This window comes from Agelaius phoeniceus, chromosome 5 (genome assembly GCF_051311805.1).
Source record: "Agelaius phoeniceus isolate bAgePho1 chromosome 5, bAgePho1.hap1, whole genome shotgun sequence".
Classification (NCBI taxonomy): domain Eukaryota; kingdom Metazoa; phylum Chordata; class Aves; order Passeriformes; family Icteridae; genus Agelaius; species Agelaius phoeniceus.
This window is the reverse complement of record NC_135269.1, coordinates 61034462-61052210: the sequence shown is the minus strand read 5'-3', so window position 1 is coordinate 61052210 and position 17749 is coordinate 61034462. Positions and strand designations below refer to the sequence as shown.

Below are 17749 nucleotides of genomic sequence, written 5' to 3'. Positions count from 1 at the left end.
TTCCAGAACTTTGAAAAGTTCAGGCATGCTTTATTTTCCACAGTCTGTGAATGCTCAGAGCAAATGCATATTTGGCCTGGAGGACCCAACACCCAATAATGATCTCCTGTTGAAGGAGACTGTATCTGCATTCTGGGTCCACACAAAAGAGAACATGAGGATTCACAGAGGGACAAAGGAAGAGGGAAAAAGCTCTGCCTTTCTGCAGCAAATGGTCAGGCACTCAGCCAGAGCAAACCTCTGCTCTGTCTCCTAAAGAGAAGAGCTCTTTCTGCATTTCCCATACTGAATAAAATAGCTCAAGAAAAACAAACCACACAGGTGACAACCACACAGTTTTGCAATTCTCTCTGGATCAAGGGAGCTGCAATCTTTTAAATAAAAAATGGAAGCATTTTGGTAGGCTTCCTGCTTTTCTGTAATAATTTTTGCTCCCTCTGCACTTTACACAGCCAATAAAGCTACTGTTTTGTAGCTTATCCCCAAGTTCCACAGCCCTAGCTCTCAGGACATGCTGAATTGTACCAGAAATGTGTGTTTAGGTGACTTAGTTGACCCATTGTCTACAAAAGTGTACACAATATAAATGTACACAATTAAAAAATGACTCAGTTATATGCATTCTAACCTAATCATTGAAATCAAACCAATCAGTGCAACTGCTATTAAGAATGGACAGAATTTGAAACTATTATTCCCCAAGAATGCCCTGATACCTTCCAGAAACAGGACATCTTTAGCCAGCCCAATCTGGTCAGACTACAATTTTAAGTATTTTAAGATACCAGTTTGTCTTCTGACTTTCTTAATTTGATTTTCACACCATCCTCACCTCTCATCATGCATTCCATCTAATCAAAGCTAAGACTCCAAGTGTGTGATCCCTCCTGTTTTAACCCTATCACTGCACTCTTCACCTCCCAAAAAGCATCCCAACTCTTTCCAGCCCATACTTCTGACAAACACCCCATTTCCCTGACATACACCCCATTTCCCTAACACCTCCCAAACATTACCACTGCTCAGTCTGGGGAGAAGGGAACCAGAACCATCTGTCCTGGCACAGAACACAGGAACCTGTCTCTCCAGGCACTCATGGCATCAAGTTGTCACAGCCCAACCTGCAAAAAGACAGGTAGGTAAATTGTTGGACCAAGAACATTTAATTTACACAGCATAACTTTAGATTATATATTATGTATTATCTGTCTTATGCAGACCAGCTACCTAGGCTTACATGTCTTTTTTTCCTTGTTGGTCTCCACACACATGTTCCACTTCTGTATAATAATTTTTAATATTTAGATATTATAATGGATTTATTGTAGAGCCATCTTCCACTGGCTTTTTTCTCATTCCTTTCCAGCAAATTTTATTTTATCCATGTTCTGAACTGTAAAACAGAATGAGTAATTTATTACAGTTTCTGAATTGAAGTAAAATCCACAACACTGCAATTTGCCGTAAAATTCAAAGCAGTCAAGCTCAACAACATAAACTTCTGAATAGAACTGATGTTTATTATTTAGAATTTAAATAAAATACACATTGATGATATTTTTCAGTAGCAATTCATCCACTCATTTTAATAAAACTTCTACTTGTTTGTAATTTTCTGAAGTATTGAGCAATAAATTTCACTTGCTACCACTGCCATAAAGTACTGTTACTGTCATCTGTACTTCACTACAGATCTGTATTTATGGGAGGACATTTGAGTGTTAATAGAAAATAATTTAAAAGTGCTAGATACATACATTTACTTAGATGCTATTCATATTTCCTTGGCAATACAAAAATCCCCAGTGTAACAGAATGCAAATTCAATTTATATCTTACCAATTTTAACCTTTGTAGAAGTCCCATTTTCCTTCCAGGCTAAGCAATCAAAAATAATTAGATTCAGAACAAAAATGTATTTCAAATGAGTCATATATCACTGATATATTAAAATTCAGTATCTCTCTGTATCTGAGTTGCTGAATGAGTAAGACTTTCCATGGCTACATTCATTTGCCAAAACCTCTCTTGTATCATATTAAAAAAATCCCAACGCATTCTTGGGAGAGATTATAAATGGAGCATGTTCTGTTCCAGTCCAATGTATGTGATAATTAACAAAACTCTAGGCTGAGACAATCTTAGAAAGGCTGCACTGAAGGAAAAATTAATAATCTTCCATGTCCCTATTGTACAAGACAATAGGATTTTTTAAAAAAAGGTGGGTTTGGGGTTTTGGTGGTTTTTTTTATTTTTGCGAGAAGGGCTACTGTGTTAGGAAAATATTTGTAGTAGAAAGGATTATGAAGTACTGGAATATACTGCCTGCTGAGATTGGTGTGTCTCCAACACCTGTGATATTTAAAATGACTAAAAACACCCTGGACAAATCTGCACCAAGGTTAACCACAGCACAGCTTGAAAACATTCACCTCCCTGCCAATTCTGTCATTCTGTGGTTCTTAGTAAGGATTTACACCAGTGTTCCTAGCAGAGTTGTACCTCTGTAATAAGCACTGTAAGCTTTTCAAAACAAAATAACCCACCTTACCTAATTCTAAATGGAGCATCATCACATTTTGTACACATAACAAAGAAATCAGTGGATGTGTTTATTTCTTGTGATTGTCATATTTTAAAACATATCTAGGTATTATCCCCATTTTTCAGAGGAAAATTTGGATTACATAAAGCATGATCTTCCTAATCCCAAGCACAGAAAACCAAAGAAAGAGCATAAGAGAACACAGATTGTTTACTTTCAGACCTAAATGAAAATTGTCCTTTTATGTCTGGGTATACCACCATATATCTCACAAACAGAGCTGATTAAAGTACAGAAGTGTCAGGTTCAGAACAGCAGTAAAGGCAGAACTGAGGAGTTTTAATACAGAATAACATCAGAGGAAATTAATACCAAATCTAAGTTTGTAATTTCACTTTATGTTGTTGTGTTAAACTGATTTTTTTTTTCCTCACACAAAGGAGCAACATAAATACTTTGGGAAAAGATTTTTCCTATGACGTTCCTGAAGTATGTGAAAAATACATATAATTACCCAAAATAAAGCTTCATTAAGTTTCTGTTGTAAAAGTCATACAATTCTTTTGCACACAATTCTTTAGTCATCTAAAAAATACTTTATGGCAGTACACAAAGTAGTGCTGTGTTATAAATGTTTTGAGTCACACAAAAAATTAAATCTTGTCTTTTTCATGTTGATTTTTGCAAATTAAAGGATCTAATTTGAGGTGATGGACATTCAAGTATAATTTTCTGTGTATAGTTAGAAGTACTTCACTACCAAATGATACTACTGTTTTTACACAGAGATGTTAAAGAAAAAGTAAAATTAGCATACAAACCAGAAGTAATTTCTGTGCTTGAAGGAAAGCTCAATAACTGAAATTCAGGCTTTCACCTCTCATGTTCACTCTTTTTTTAATCAGTTGTGTTCAGCTATTTAGCATACTAAATATTTGAGTTACTCTTTCCTAAAATTGTTTCATGACCCATTTTTATGTCAGCCATTTACCACATGATTCTAACTGGTATTTTAATAAACCTGTCTGAATTATTAGAAAGCCAAAACTGTGTAAGACTATGGGCTAAAAATACCACTGTAAAAGAAAATATGATGCTTTGAAAGTACAAAAAGCAATGGGCCTCAGAAAACACTGGGGTTTATCTCATGTATTGCTCTTACTCCTACGAAAATCTCTGAGAGGATTTGACTGCAACAAGTTTGTATTTGTATATGTGTACTGTATAAATCAAGCATTCCACTTTTGGACTGATCTGAATTCTAACTGAATAGTCAGCAAAAGAGGAAACAGCTGAAATGTAATTGCTGTGAACTCAGGACAGATGTACTAACAGAAGACAAAACTGAGCACAGTCATACAGAGATAATCAAGAGAAAAATCCAGTCACACTTCATGCCAACTTACTGACTCAATTGTTTAGTGAGTGGATCCAAAGATGAAGGATTTATTACTCACATCCCATTGAAAGCTTCAATCAGAAAACTGCAGAGAATATTAAAGCAAGAAATATCAAATTATTTTCTAAGATTCCAGTATAAACAAAACTAAATCCTTTTTTTTTTTTATCTCATGCTGTGCTCATTTCACAGGGTGAAAGAACACACAGAGAACAGAAAAAATGAGAAATACCTCACTTACTGATGCAGTGCTTGAAAGCCACATCCCTGGTTCATCCCTGGTGCTGTGGACAGCAATGAAGTTAAAACACTTAACATCACCTCAGTTTTGATTACCACAAAAGTAAGGGTTTAATATATCAACTAATCAAAGAGGAGCATTAAGTGGAGGCTATATTCATTAAATATTCTGTAGACAAAAAACCCAAACACCCCCAAACCCATGGATATAAAAATAAAATATATTCTATATTTTTAGAGATATGGTCTTACTGTTTTTGCAATACCATATGACATCAATATTTGCAAAAAGCAGTATTATCATTTAAGTTGCAGTCTACATAGATGCTGTACCATTAGCATATTTTAAAAGTCCAAGTGCAATATTATAAACCACAGAGCACACACACACAAAATAATTCAGTATGTCTCATAAGAAAGTATCCCTTTGCCATTTTTTCTCTGAGCTTTTTTTCTAAAAATGTAAGTGGATTTTCTGGATGAACAATAAGTACACCACAGAGCAGCACTGCAAAAAGAAGCTGCAAATTAATTCCTTGTATTTACAGCAAAGTATCATCTAGTTCTGAAGCTGTTAAAATAAGCAACAGTTTACCAGAATCTTTTAAAGTAATGCAAAATAGAGGCATTTTGCAGTACTTTACTTCTTATCAGTTCCCTTTCATTCAATTTTTAAAGGTAATATTGCATGTATCAGCATAATTCCATTGGCAGACTTCTGAGTTTAGGATAGTAAAATAAGTAGCATTTCTTTAGCAATTCCTACAAAGAATTTCATTGCTTTTAATGTGCATTAAAAAAAAGAATGTATATAAGATTGGATAATTTTATTTACTTAATAAGAAACGGAATCTAAAGCAAGTTTAATACTATGAGGTAAAGAATATGTTGAATGGACAAAAATTGATCCTGTAACTAACACAGAAAACAAAATGCAGCTAAAAAATATGTGCTTTTCAGGATTGTTTTCTTATACAATTTTACATTATCTTTTAGTAACAATGCACAATAACCAATGAACCATTTTTTCTCATTTGTCCTTTAGCTATCTTTATCTATCAGCTAAAGGACATGGATCATTTACTTTTGGACTTTCAGCTCACATGCAGCAAGAACATTCAAAGTATAATGTGTATGGGCAAATTGCAATTATTTAAGTAAATATTTATTGGAAATGATAAAAAGTTCTTGTGCCTGCTAAAAGTGTCAAAACATGGCATGCAATATTACTCTCCTTTCAAGATATGGCCTCTTGCTTTTACTAAATTAATGGGGAGCTTGTGCTTGAATCCTTTTCAGGAAGCATGGTGAGAGGACAAAGAAAAAGAGGAAGGCTCTAAACCAAACCCATGCTGTGGACAAAGAGCAAAAGCCATGCATGGCACAGAGGCAAAAAAGACAAGTTGCCTGGCAAGTTGCCCCATGGCCTGCAGAGGCAGAGAGCAGGGCAGGCAGGTGGAGGGAACAGCCCAACAGGCCATCCATGCTCTAATCTGTCCATGTGAAGGGACAGACAGACAATAATGTAAATTGGAAGGCATCTCTGAAGGCAGCTGAACAGAGGCCGTTGGGATGCCCCATTATTGGAAGTGGTCAGAGTCAGGCTGGACAGTATTTTGAGCAAGCTGATCAAGTGAAAGAAAGTTGTTCCTGCTCATGGCAGGGTGGCTGTACTAAATGTTCTTTGAAGGTTCCTTCCGACCCAAACTCTTCTGTGTTTCCATGAATCCCAGTCAAGACCAATATGAAAAGGTGAAGACAAAATTAAAGGCCATTGTCTTCAGTTTATACATCTCAATATTTACAACACTAGTCAACACACCAATTCAACCTTAGCATCTTTTCAATCCTCTTCCCAGAAATGTAATTTGCAAGGTGTGGCTGATTGTTGACTATGTTAAAAAAATAGAAATGCATCACTTATCATTGTAATTCATGGCATGCAATGTTTTAAATAATAAACACTTAAATGGTTTTTTACCACGAATTTTCCTATGGGCAGATTCCCAAAGCCATTCCCAACATTGGTAAGCTACTCCCTCTGCTGGATAAGCCAGTATGTGACTGCCATATTTTATTTCAAGTTTGTGTCATAGATTGTTTGCCTTTCCCCCCCCCCCTTTTTCAAAGAAACAGACAACTTCTTCTCCTTTGGGTGTTTTGAAAGTTCTCCAACACAAGAAATCCAGTCTATCCAGTGATATACTGGAATGCAATGTCTCTGTTTAACATTTGAGAATATTAATTAAATAAGGAAGAAATTATAACACTTTGTCTTGCAATCCTCATTCAAGTACTCTTGAATAATCCTTGGACTAGGTGCAAAACAGGAAACAATTGTGTCAATTATGCCAAGCAATCACAAGTCCATCCCCAATATCTTCACCCTTTCTTCTTAATACTTTAGCCATTTACCCTTCATGGCAAAATTAATTTGGGTCCTAGGGCAGAAAAATCTTAGGCCAGCTCTTCATCCATATTTACTTCTAACATTGTAAGAATACAGCTACCAACTACAGTGAAGTTGTCACCCACAAGAGTGTTTGCAGCATTACAGTTTTTGCCTGACTTTTAATGAATACTGTTTAAAAGTAAATCTGGATGAGAACAGACAGAAATCAGACAGGAAGGAAATTCTCAGATCCAGCAGGGAATCCTAAATTATCTGGACAAGATTACTTGGACTTCAGCTTGTTTGGATCATGTCCAAACCACAACCTCATCATAAAAAGACTTAAGTAAATGTCCATTTTATAACTCTACATCCTTAACTTTGAGACTATGTGTATAAATGTTCAAAGGTCTCAGCTTTGATGTTCCTTAATAAAAGGATCAGTATCATCTCATTTATCTTCACACCAAGCATCCTGTAACTTCATAAAGAAATTAAAATATAAGAAAATTAAATAAGAAAAATGGCTAGATATCAGCAAGTAACATCCAAGAAAGAAGAAAAACATAGGATAAAAATATCTTACACAGGGTAATTTTTAACTGGTTCTTTTTAAAACAGTCTTCCTTTAATCTTATCCTTAATTCTTTCATTTTTAGTCCATTAACTTAATTTCACTGCTGCTATAATGCTGTTATAGCTATAATGCTATAACTTTTGCTTGGAAATGTAGATATAGCTGTTTTTTAAAGTGCTGAATCAAGAAAGACACCTCATGGTGGTACATCTTATATTTTGGGGTTTTGTGCTTAGAAAGCAAAGAATGACCTAGAGACAGACTCCCAGGATAAGTACTCAGTCTACATGGCAGCACTGCCCTGTAATTATTGTAATTGGCTCAAGATTCCTTTATTCGTATTTCTATGGAAATCCTAGCTGTAATAGCCAATTGCAAATGGGGTCTATTTTGGCAGCTTAAACATATCAGGATATCTCTTAAACTTGCATTTGTGCATTGTGCCTTTTTTTTTGTTTGTTTTTGTTTTTGTTTGAAGGAAACTGAAAAACAGCTGCTGCAGATTTGGTAACAAGCAGAGGTGAATAAGACAAACAGGGAAGAAAAGATAGAAACACAGAGAATCACAAAATTGTTGCAAATTCTAAGGGCAAACCTACCAACCCTGTTCCCCCCACAGTCCTTCACGCTGTGCCAGTTTTACTCTCTGGAATTTTATGAAGTCTATTTACTCTCGTGCCAACAAGAATACCTAATGCAATATCTGAAGCACAATCCAGTGTCATCTTTGCGACTCACACGCGGTTAGAAAACATAGATTGCAGCCCCTGCACTCATGAGGAAGGAATTACCTGGCTGGAATCTAGAGGTTCTTCTGTAATTAACACAGAAGTTAAACGTAACAGGGAAAGTGCCAATGCAGTTCACCAGGTTCGTCTTCATTTAAATCCTCTTTTTAACATAGATTATAGAGCAGAATTGCTTTGTTCCATCTTGTTACTGTTCCCAAAGTTTTCATAAATCATTTGAAGCATGCTAGCGACAAAACGAGCAGAACAAAATCATGTCCCAGGCAGCGGAGAGCAGTGGGAGGGATGCGAGATGCCCCGGCCAGCGCTGAGGGGCGCAACGAGCCGGGCCCAGGGCTCTGCTGAGGGCCGAGGGGGAGCCTCCGTGGGGGAGGGTGGCGGTGGCTCCTTGCCACAGATGTCAACAGGGGAGTTTGTGGTCCCACCGGCTCCAGTGGGACCAGGCTGCGACCGCCTGGACACCCAGGGGGTGGCGGAGGGCCAGGGGCGGCGGAGACGGCGGTCCCGCACTTTGGGGATGATGTGCCTGTCCCCGCCAGGGCGGCCATGGCGCAGGAGCGCCCTTCCCGCCGGCGGGCGGCCTCCCAAGGGGCAGCGTGTTTGGGAACGCGCTGCGGGACCAGGCCGGCCCGGACCGCGGGTGATTCCCTCCTGTAGAACAGAAACCGCAGCGCATCGCTATCACGGAGCGCCGGAGCCTCTCCCGCGCCTGCACACGGAGCTGTGCGCTCGGCATCCCCGCGGCACCTCGGGCGCAGCCCCCACGGCCGAGCCCCGAGGGAAGGGCAGAGCCGCGGCTGAGCCGCGCCGGATGGGGCGGTGGCTTCCGCGGGCCACGCAGCCGCGGCCGGGCCGATGTGGGAGCCGCGGGGCGCGGCGGTGAGGGCGGCGGCGGCGGCCCTGCTGCTCGGGGCCGGCGCCTGCTACTGCCTGTGGCGGCTGGCGGCGGGCGGGCGGCGGGGGCGGCGAGCAGCGGCCGAGCGGGGCCCGCCGGCAGGTGAGGGCTGGGGCAGGGCGGGCCTCGGCCCTGCGGAGTGCGGCGGGGCCGGGGGAGGCTCCGCGGGGCCCTGCAGCGCGGCTCGGGGCCCGGAGGTGGCTCTGCGCCCTGACAGAGGCGGTGCCACAGCCCGAGTCCTGGCCCTCCATAGGCGTGTGGCAACCTGGGGCACTCTGGAGTGTGGTTTATTTTTAGAAAACCTATTTTTTTTTTATTAGTTCCCCAAAGCGTACGTCTGATCAGTGTGTTTACTTATGTTATTGCAGTTATTTGTGTTCCCCCTATAATTCAAAGCTAAGCGGGATGTGTTTAGACGAGGATGAAAAACGATTTTATGTTTGAAGTGAGCTATTGAATCATCATAATTAACTTTGATCTCTTTTTTTTTTTTTAAACCCTGAAAGAATACTATGGTGTTTGCCTAGCCAAATGCTGATGTAGAGCTGTGGAATTTAAAGCCCTCTTAGCTTCTCAGAAGTCATCTCGAGTAAGCTGTGACTAGTCCAGCAGTCACAGATCAGGTTTCATGGCTCTTCAGCTGGCTAAATAGTTGTGCCTCCAACCTGGCTGAAATGGCCTTTGATAACATTTGTTGCCCTTTTATAAAGGTCAGGTACTCCATTACATCATCCTGACTCAGAAGCAGCCTTCCTCCGTGTTTTGAGTGATGCCATGATCAGCAGAGTTCCTAACATCGTGGCTGTTACTTTGTCAAAGGATCTCAGCATACTACCAAAGTGCCATTATTGTAATTTCTGGAAGTAGTAGTCTGTAAACTGGAAGTTTTGTTTCCTACAGCGCCCAGACAGATTTTCACATTTCATTTTGGGACACAAAAAAAATCCCCAAACCATGTTTGGTGAATATTCCTAATAATTTTGCAGAGGAAATTTGCTATTGGTTAACCAGGAAGTAACTCACTGCAACCTCTAATTGTGTGTTCCTTTTATTCTCCACCTTCAAAAGAGGTAATTAGAGGACTCAGAAAAAGGATGGAAATCTTAGTGTCATAAAACAGTCCTTTTACCATGACATGATTGGGCACAACATTAGAACAATATGTCCTACAACTGAGAGCTAAATTTCAGCTTTGTAAAAATCATTAAGTAGCAACTAAGTGAAATGTCTCAAACTTAGTATCAAGTATTTAATTTCTAAATGTTGACAGACAGCAGTCCTCCAGTGTCAACCCATACCATGGATGTGGATGCTCTACAGAAACTTATTCATTTGCTCCAGGCCACAGATGATCCATTAATTCAAGAGCAAGCTTTAATCACTCTCAGCAACAGTGCTGCCTTCTCTGTAAATCAAGTGAGTATTGTTCTGTAGAAAACAACAGTGTCCAATGCCAGCCAGTCTGGCAGAGGAGAGCTGCTGTTTTGCTAAAGAGTGACACAGGACTGAAAGCTAGGACAGCTTGTGCTCTAAAATCTATTTAATGTCTTGCTTTAATTTCTGCTGGCTCAAATAATATAATTCATCAGCTTCACAGAATTTATTGAATTATAATATTTGGACCACTTAAAGTCCTGAACTTCAAAAGTGCTGTAAATGTATCTTTTGTTTGCTTACAATTATGTAATGTTAATGAAAGGGTTGAATACTGGGTTAAATACTTTCTGGTTCAGATCTAAAGTTTAGTGAGATAAACTGTATTTTTTGCCCCTCACAAAGTTGTGTGCTGTTTGCACATTTAGCAATTTTTCAACTATCGAGGCATCTCCAAATCATTGGGACATAGAATGCAGAAAAACTTTGAGCTGGATGCCAATTTTGATGCCTTTTTAACAGTTTAACCTCCAAGGTCCCACCCTTTTTGCTACTTATGATTGCCATCTATTCTGGCTTCTCAAAATGGCTTTCTTAATATAAATCTCTTAGAATGCAACTGAAGCATAAAGCTCATTAGACCATTTAATTTTTTTTTAAGAGCAGTATTTTTTTTTAAAAAGACAGTTACAGTCTAAGTGAGAAAGATTAAAAACAGTAATAAAAACAAGTGTAATGGAAAAAGTTTCAGAACTTCTAATAATATGAAGCTACATCTTGAAATTCTGTCCTCTTTAGGCAGGACTTTTAGGTACTGCAATCTGGCTTAGTTATTCTATTAACTCATTATCAAGTAATTTCCTTTTATTCTTTATAATGTAAAACGCTTTAAGCATGCTTTGCAGACCAGATTTTAAAAGCAAAGGTGATGTACTGTTGTCAAATAATAGCAACTAATACTTCTGTTCCAAAGCAGGACCCTTCTTAGTTTCAGTAAAGCAATACAGCAGTATCTGCTAACACTTTCTTTAAACAGAGCAGTCAATTCTGAATTCTTCATTCACATACTTCATTTTTGTCAATATGGAGACATTGAGGGAATGCTTCAGCATTTTAATTGAATTTTTAAAAATCCTATGAAATATCTTCTATATTTCAGGATGTAATCCGAAATTTGGATGGTCTTTCTGTTATTGGAGGGATGCTCTCCAACTGCGTTCCCAAAGTTAAAGAAAAAGCACTAAATGCACTTAATAATTTGAGTATGAATATTAAAAATCAGGAAGAGATACAGGTAAGATCCTCAATGGGAAAAACCAAAGTAACCAAGGCAAAGAGATAGTATAGGTCCTTCAGCATATTTGTTAAATACAAGCCAGGATGCCAAAATGCTTTGATGATAGATATACAAGTCAGCAGATCTGGATGACTGAAAGGGTAACTCAGAAATGCATTGCTTCACTGGCATTTACTTTTAAAATAAAAGAGGAACTTATGCAGTTTGTGTTCAGCTTTCACAAAATACTATTAAAGGGAGATTGTTCTGCCAAGATCATAGCAAAATTATGGGAGGTAAGATGATTTCCAAACATGCCTAGAACATCACCAGTGGCTGTTTAACAGAATGGATTGCAGATTGAACTTGCCAGGACTCCTTAGGTGAGGGAGAAGGAAAGAGGAATTGAGCCCCTGGGTTTGTACAAGACCAATTTTTCAGGTGATACTTCCATCTTAAAAGAAAAGCATGTATAAATTATAATAAGTTCCACTGGTAAATACAGTACATTCTATGGATATGAAAGGACTAAACATCAAGAAAAAAGAAATCTATCTGATTAATCAATAGATCAAGAAGTGTCCAAGTGGTGAGCTGAGGCAGATTTGAAGACTTACTAGTTAGTCTCAGTAGCTTGAGAAAAAGGTAGTGTGACTGCATGTGGTATTTGCAGCACCTTAGCAATAGGCAGTTTTTACTAAGTAGTGCTTGTCAATATTTGTCTAGGTGTATAAGTAGAAAATAACTCCTTTGGTAAGGGTAAATTACTTTTTTCCTCAGTTAGGACTCCAAGATTCATTGTATATTGCCATCCAGAAGAAAAATTGGTAAAAATAGTAGTTAATGTCAGTTGTTATTACTGTTCCTGCAGTGTGCTCCAGTAAATGCACCACATGGCTGGGAGAAAGGATTTCATTTCAAAGCTTGTCCTTAGCTTGTTCTCAATATTTAAGATGTTAGTTATTTATAAGTGATTTTTTAAACAACTCCCTAAGGCAGCTGTGTCACTTCTGAGATGGAGGCAAAGCAATTTAAGTTTTCAGAGCAAGTTATGTTTCAGGAAGATTAGTGAGCATAATGCTGCATGGTCTGCTTCTATCATGCCACTAAAATGTTTGAAATATTCAGAATAAAAACGTATTTGTTCCCAAGGACGTTCGCCATTCAGCCAGCAATGTTCAGGAAGCAGTTATGTTATTGTAGCTAGGCCATTGATACTATTTGTGACAGAAAATATGCTTTTATTAAGAACTGTTCTCTCTTTATTTCCTCCCCCCTTTCCCCAGGTATTTATTACACAAGTTTGTGGGACTGTTGAGTCAGCTCCCCTGAACTCTGATGTGCAGCTAGCTGGACTCAGGCTGTTGACAAATATGTCTGTTACCAGTGACTACCACCAAAAGATGATAAACTCTATTCCATGCTTTCTTCATTTGCTTTCAGAAGGAACTGAAAGGACACAGGTACTGGGTAGTGTTATTTTTACAAGCTGTTTTATGAAGCTGCTTTGCTTGCCTTGTTTCTTAACATTTTGGTAAAATGGTTTAAACTGTGCTAAGAAAAAACAAATATTCATTAATGATAACAGATTTTATGCACTAAAATATGGATCTGTATTAGTTTCACAATATAAATTCAAAAACGGGGGAGGGAAGGGAATCTTGGTAGTGGAGCCATCAGGCTACAGCTCTGCCAAAGCAGTGCAGGGTGCCTTTACCATTGCAACTCCAGAATTCTCTCCTGCTTTAAACATTGCTACTGCATCACAGAGCAAGGAGAACCTGCATGGGAAAGGCTTCACTGATGCATGAATCTCTGTAGGGAAACATGCCAAGCAGTGATCCTAAGCTATGGACTTTAGTTCTGTTGTGCTTATGACACCTCTGGTAACCTTAGTGACTGCAAGTGGAAATCCTGCTTATTTGTGACTTGTTGTAATACTGAAATGAGCTTCAGTGAGGGACCAAACTCAGCTTTATTCAAGATGTTGTGGTACCATCAGTGTACGTGATTGCTTTATCCGATCAAAACCAGTTTTCCTAAAAACTCATTTCCACTAAACACCTATTGTACTTAAGTACAGGAAGTAATATGGCCTTTTCCTAGTGTTAAAAGACTAGCATCACAAGGTCCAAGAAAGCACAAAGGTGTATTTGTATATGCTTTGGATCATTTTAAATGCAGTACTTAAACATCTTTGTATTGTAAACATATTCTGCGTTTGGCCTAGGACTCGTTTATGGGTCTTGTCTTATTTTGATGCTTAAGTCAATCTGAATTTGCTTCTAACATGTCTATACCTTGGTTTTCCCTATACCAAAATACTCAAGATATTGGTTAACCCATTTTGCCTTTTCCTCCCCAAGTCAACTTTGACATTATTGACACCCATTAAAGCTTTACTTACTGTTTTGGAGCTTTTAAATGAACTTGAACATTCCTCACTTCAGATTCAAGTTTTGAAAGTACTTGTGAACTTATCTGCAAACCCAGCCATGACACGACATCTTCTCAGAGCTCAAGTAAGTTTCTTGCTTCTTCATTTTATTTTTGGCATATACACACGTGTACCAGTTAAAATATTACATGCACTAGAAGAATTTTAATGTATCAGAAATATATATGCAATTCCAGAATAAATTCTAGACACTGCTTGGCTAAAATCAGTAGCTAAGTGCACATTCTTTTACAGGTGGCTTTATTCCAGAGGGTAGTGTAATACAGATACTGTACTAAGAGAGGGGGATGCACAGGGACTTGGAGACGGTTGGTTGTACTTCTTGTGCAACATTCCAAATAATCAATAACTTGCAGAAGCTTGTTCTAACCTTCCCTTTCCACCAAAGGGGTAATACCATGAACTTCAGTTTGTGCTATGTAAAAGGAACCCAAAACTTTATCTTCAGACACACAGTCAGTGTAAAGATTGAAAACTATCAAATACAACTGGTACTGTAAGTGATCCTTCTCAACTGCTGTTTCTATAGCCAATGTACTGGGCCAAACCCAACAAGTTCCACTGGAATCCCCACCCCTTTATTCAAATGCAGCCATAAAACTGTTGCCTCTCAGTGCTCTTTCCCTGTGCATTTACTTATTTCTTCATGGAGAAATTTGTGTGACATTTGCTGTGTTGGCCTTGGCACACAGGTTTCTTTTAGTTTCAATTCCTCACAAAGTCAGGGGCTGGAATGGTGCTGCATCCTCATCCCCGTCCCCAAAGTAACTTTCTTAAAACGTGCAGTGGCATTTATTTGTGAGCTATCTGCCATGAGCCAAACCTAGTCTAGATAATGCTGTCTTTTCATTATTCAAATGAGGTTAGCGTAGCTAAATATTCAATTTTCTGTTAGGTGTATCATTTTTCATTTATCAGATATGCTAACAAAAATATTCAGGGCAAAATCAACGTGGCTGAGAAGGAAAGGAGACCCTCTCTTCCAAATGGGAATTTTCTAGACAGCCACATTTTGGAGATTGAAAATACAAAGTATTTATTGACCCATTGATGCACAGGCCAGTCTTTTCTAGAGAGAAAATATGCACACTGTGCAAGTTTCTGACAGGAGCTCACAGTGCACTGGGATTTCATACAATTTCTGTATGAAATGGTTTAGGTGCACATTTTTTTCCATTTTCTTAAGTGTAATTTAGTTCCATGTACTTACTGCTGGTGATTAAGTATGGACTATTTCTTCAATATCCTAGGTGCCATCATTGGTGTTATTTTTTGACAACTGTGTAAACAGAGATATTCTGGTTCGAGCCCTGGCTTTTGCAGCAAACTTGAAAAAGAACATGAAGGACGAAGAAGGCACCAAGACTGAAGAATACAGTGAAGACTCAATTTTCTTCACACTCTGCAGGGACTCTGCCCCATTCACTCAGAGACTGGCATCTTTGCTGCATCACCCTGACACAGAAGTGAAAGAACAAGTTGTGAGAATATTAACACAATAGTGTTGTTTTCTTAAAACAGACTGACCTAATGAAAATATCTAATCTTGGCAATTCTTTGCTAAGAAAGCCTGCAACAAGTAAACAATACAACAATGATGGAGGAAAAAAAAAAAGCCCTAAATACTATCAGATATTTTTTACAAGCAAGAGAAAAGCAATAGCTTAATTATTACTGATAAACCACTGCACAGTTGCTACATTTATGCAAGGGGGGCAAACAGTTTAAAACTTGAAAACATTTATATGTAAAATGAACATTTTAAATGGAAGTCAATGAAAATGTCCTTTGCAATATCAAAGACTTTTTTTTTACTTTAAGTATTTACAGCTGTTGAATAAATATCTCCTTAGAATTGTGCATTAAAGATGTAGTAATTGGAGATTAGGCATTTATATTTTATTAGTCTACCTATGAAAATGGTACAGCTGAATCTTACAAAATAATATTAAATAAAAACAATACCAATCTATCATTGGCTTCCTACAGAATTAGTATCTTCAATGAAAGCTGCATACTAAAGTCACCAAACCTAGGTTTTTTCATCATACCTGTATGGAATTTATTCTTAAACTCCATTTTTGTATGCTTAGTATATTCACTCCATTTAGCCAAACTGCAGTGCAATTAACCACAACTGTGAAAGGTTTCTACACTTGAACAAAAATTGAAAGGATTTTATATTGCTTTAAAATTGTCACTTTAGGGAAAGGAGACATATATTTTAAAAGTATTTTATTAGGAGTCAAGGATTATCTGCAATTGCAATTCAGCATTCTCATTCTTATTAAAAAAAAGTCTACAGGAGCAGTATCATACACATTTTTACAAAAGCTTCCAATTCTGTAGCAGCCCTTGGGCTTCCTTTCCTTGGATATCTTTACTCCTTTTTTTTTCCTGCAATTAGAGCATCACTGGAATGAGTGCTTCTGCAGAATTAGCCCACATAAAGTTTTAGTCATCAACCCAGCATTACTTCAAAATGAAGTGGAATCCATACAAACATCACTGTAAAAGAACCTGAACAGAGTTTCCTTGATGATCAGAAAACATACTGGAAAATACTTCTAAAACCAAACTACTAAAAAACTTCCACTACAGCGAAACTAAAAGAGGTGTCAGATGTAAAGACTAGGAAAGTTTTCCACTTTGTTCCATTTTTAAGAGAACTGTATCACCTAAACTGTTACCAAGTGCTTCATCTTTCTAATTTAGCATCCTCACTGCTCTGAGAAAACATTATCATCTTCTCTTTCTGTACTACAATAGATACTTTTTTTCAGAAGGTCACTTTGCAAATAGCTAGAACTGCAAGAAAAATATGACCTTGAAACTGTGACACACCCATGCCCTGATCAATACAGGGGTAAAGCTACACATATCTAATTTATCCACGTAGGTAGTTTTAACTCACCAGGAATAGAGTTAAGGCAGAAATAGAAGTTGGCATGATTCCCAGTCAGAAACTTGACAATTGGCTGCATTGACAGTGAACTTCCTTTTATTCTTCCCACTGCTCCTAAAACACTGCACAGTTTGTAATAAGCAAGTTACATTACAGTCACTTAATGTTTTGCAACTTTTTGTAGATTTAATGTTTTCTGCAACTGAATTTGACTAAGAAAAGACTATGCCAGACACTAAGAATTTATGCACTCCCCTCTCCTGACAAGACATTAGGACCAGTCTGTTCTAGGTATAGCTGATACATGGTTTCTTAAGCTCAACAACAGAGATGTCTAGATGTCCCTTTCCATGTTCTCTAACCTAAAAATAAGTTTTTCCAATCATCTTTTTGATAGAGTTGATCTCTTAGCTGTTTAACAGCTGACACAAACAAGTGACTTTTTCTAAAAATACATGCGAACTTGCTATGGTGTTGTCTCAGTTTTCTTTTTCTGGTCTAGAAAGAACTATTTTTAAATGCTTTCTTCATAGAACAATGCTGCTGAGATGTTTGAAATCATGCAAGACTTTCCAATGTGCCTTTATGCAAAGATGTCTCATTTTTTTATCACCTACCTCACACCCTTAGTGGAATCTTAGCAGCGCCAAGCAGAACGGAACGTTCACCATTCTAGGTACAAATTTGGTAAATTAACAGATCCAAAACAAAACATGTCATTACTGACATTTAGTTTCTGGTCCATGTGACTCAGTGTATCTCTGCTCTGTGGCTGCCTAGCTAGGTGTTCTGTATTTTAGTTCCACTCTTTCTGAAGTACGTAATTTTACAGAATAACCTATTGATGATTATAAAAACAGGAAACGAAAATAACCCACATTGTTTTCTTAACAACCTTAATCCTAAACTTGTCCTTCAAAGTACTCAAAACTTCTTGCA

The 17749-nt window shown here is 38.1% G+C and overlaps 1 protein-coding gene across 3 annotated transcripts; it reads left to right on the top strand.

Annotated features, from left to right (window-relative positions):
• The first annotated feature begins 8212 nt into the window (after window positions 1–8212).
• ARMC10 (armadillo repeat containing 10) lies at window positions 8213–15877 on the top strand. Of its 3 annotated transcripts, none has more exons than XM_077179120.1 (6): window positions 8213–8542; window positions 10068–10213; window positions 11331–11465; window positions 12734–12910; window positions 13898–13969; window positions 15156–15877. In XM_077179120.1, exons 1-6 carry the CDS (start codon window positions 8449–8451, stop codon window positions 15405–15407), a joined length of 876 nt encoding a protein of 291 aa, XP_077035235.1. In that variant the 5' UTR covers window positions 8213–8448; the 3' UTR covers window positions 15408–15877. The 3 variants fall into 3 exon arrangements, with proteins under 3 accessions (XP_077035235.1, XP_077035236.1, XP_077035234.1); XM_077179121.1 differs by lacking the exon at window positions 8213–8542 and adding an exon at window positions 8557–8781; XM_077179119.1 differs by lacking the exon at window positions 8213–8542 and adding an exon at window positions 8616–8899.
• The last annotated feature ends 1872 nt before the right edge of the window (window positions 15878–17749 follow it).

Coding starts and splice junctions, on each gene's coding strand:
- ARMC10 (XM_077179119.1), top strand. CDS start 8,758: ATGTGGGAGCCGCGGGGCGCGGCGGTGAGGGCGGCGGCGGCGGCCCTG. Junction 10,214..11,330: donor CTGCCTTCTCTGTAAATCAA/GTGAGTATTGTT, acceptor TCTATATTTCAG/GATGTAATCCGAAATTTGGA. Junction 11,466..12,733: donor AAAATCAGGAAGAGATACAG/GTAAGATCCTCA, acceptor CCCTTTCCCCAG/GTATTTATTACACAAGTTTG.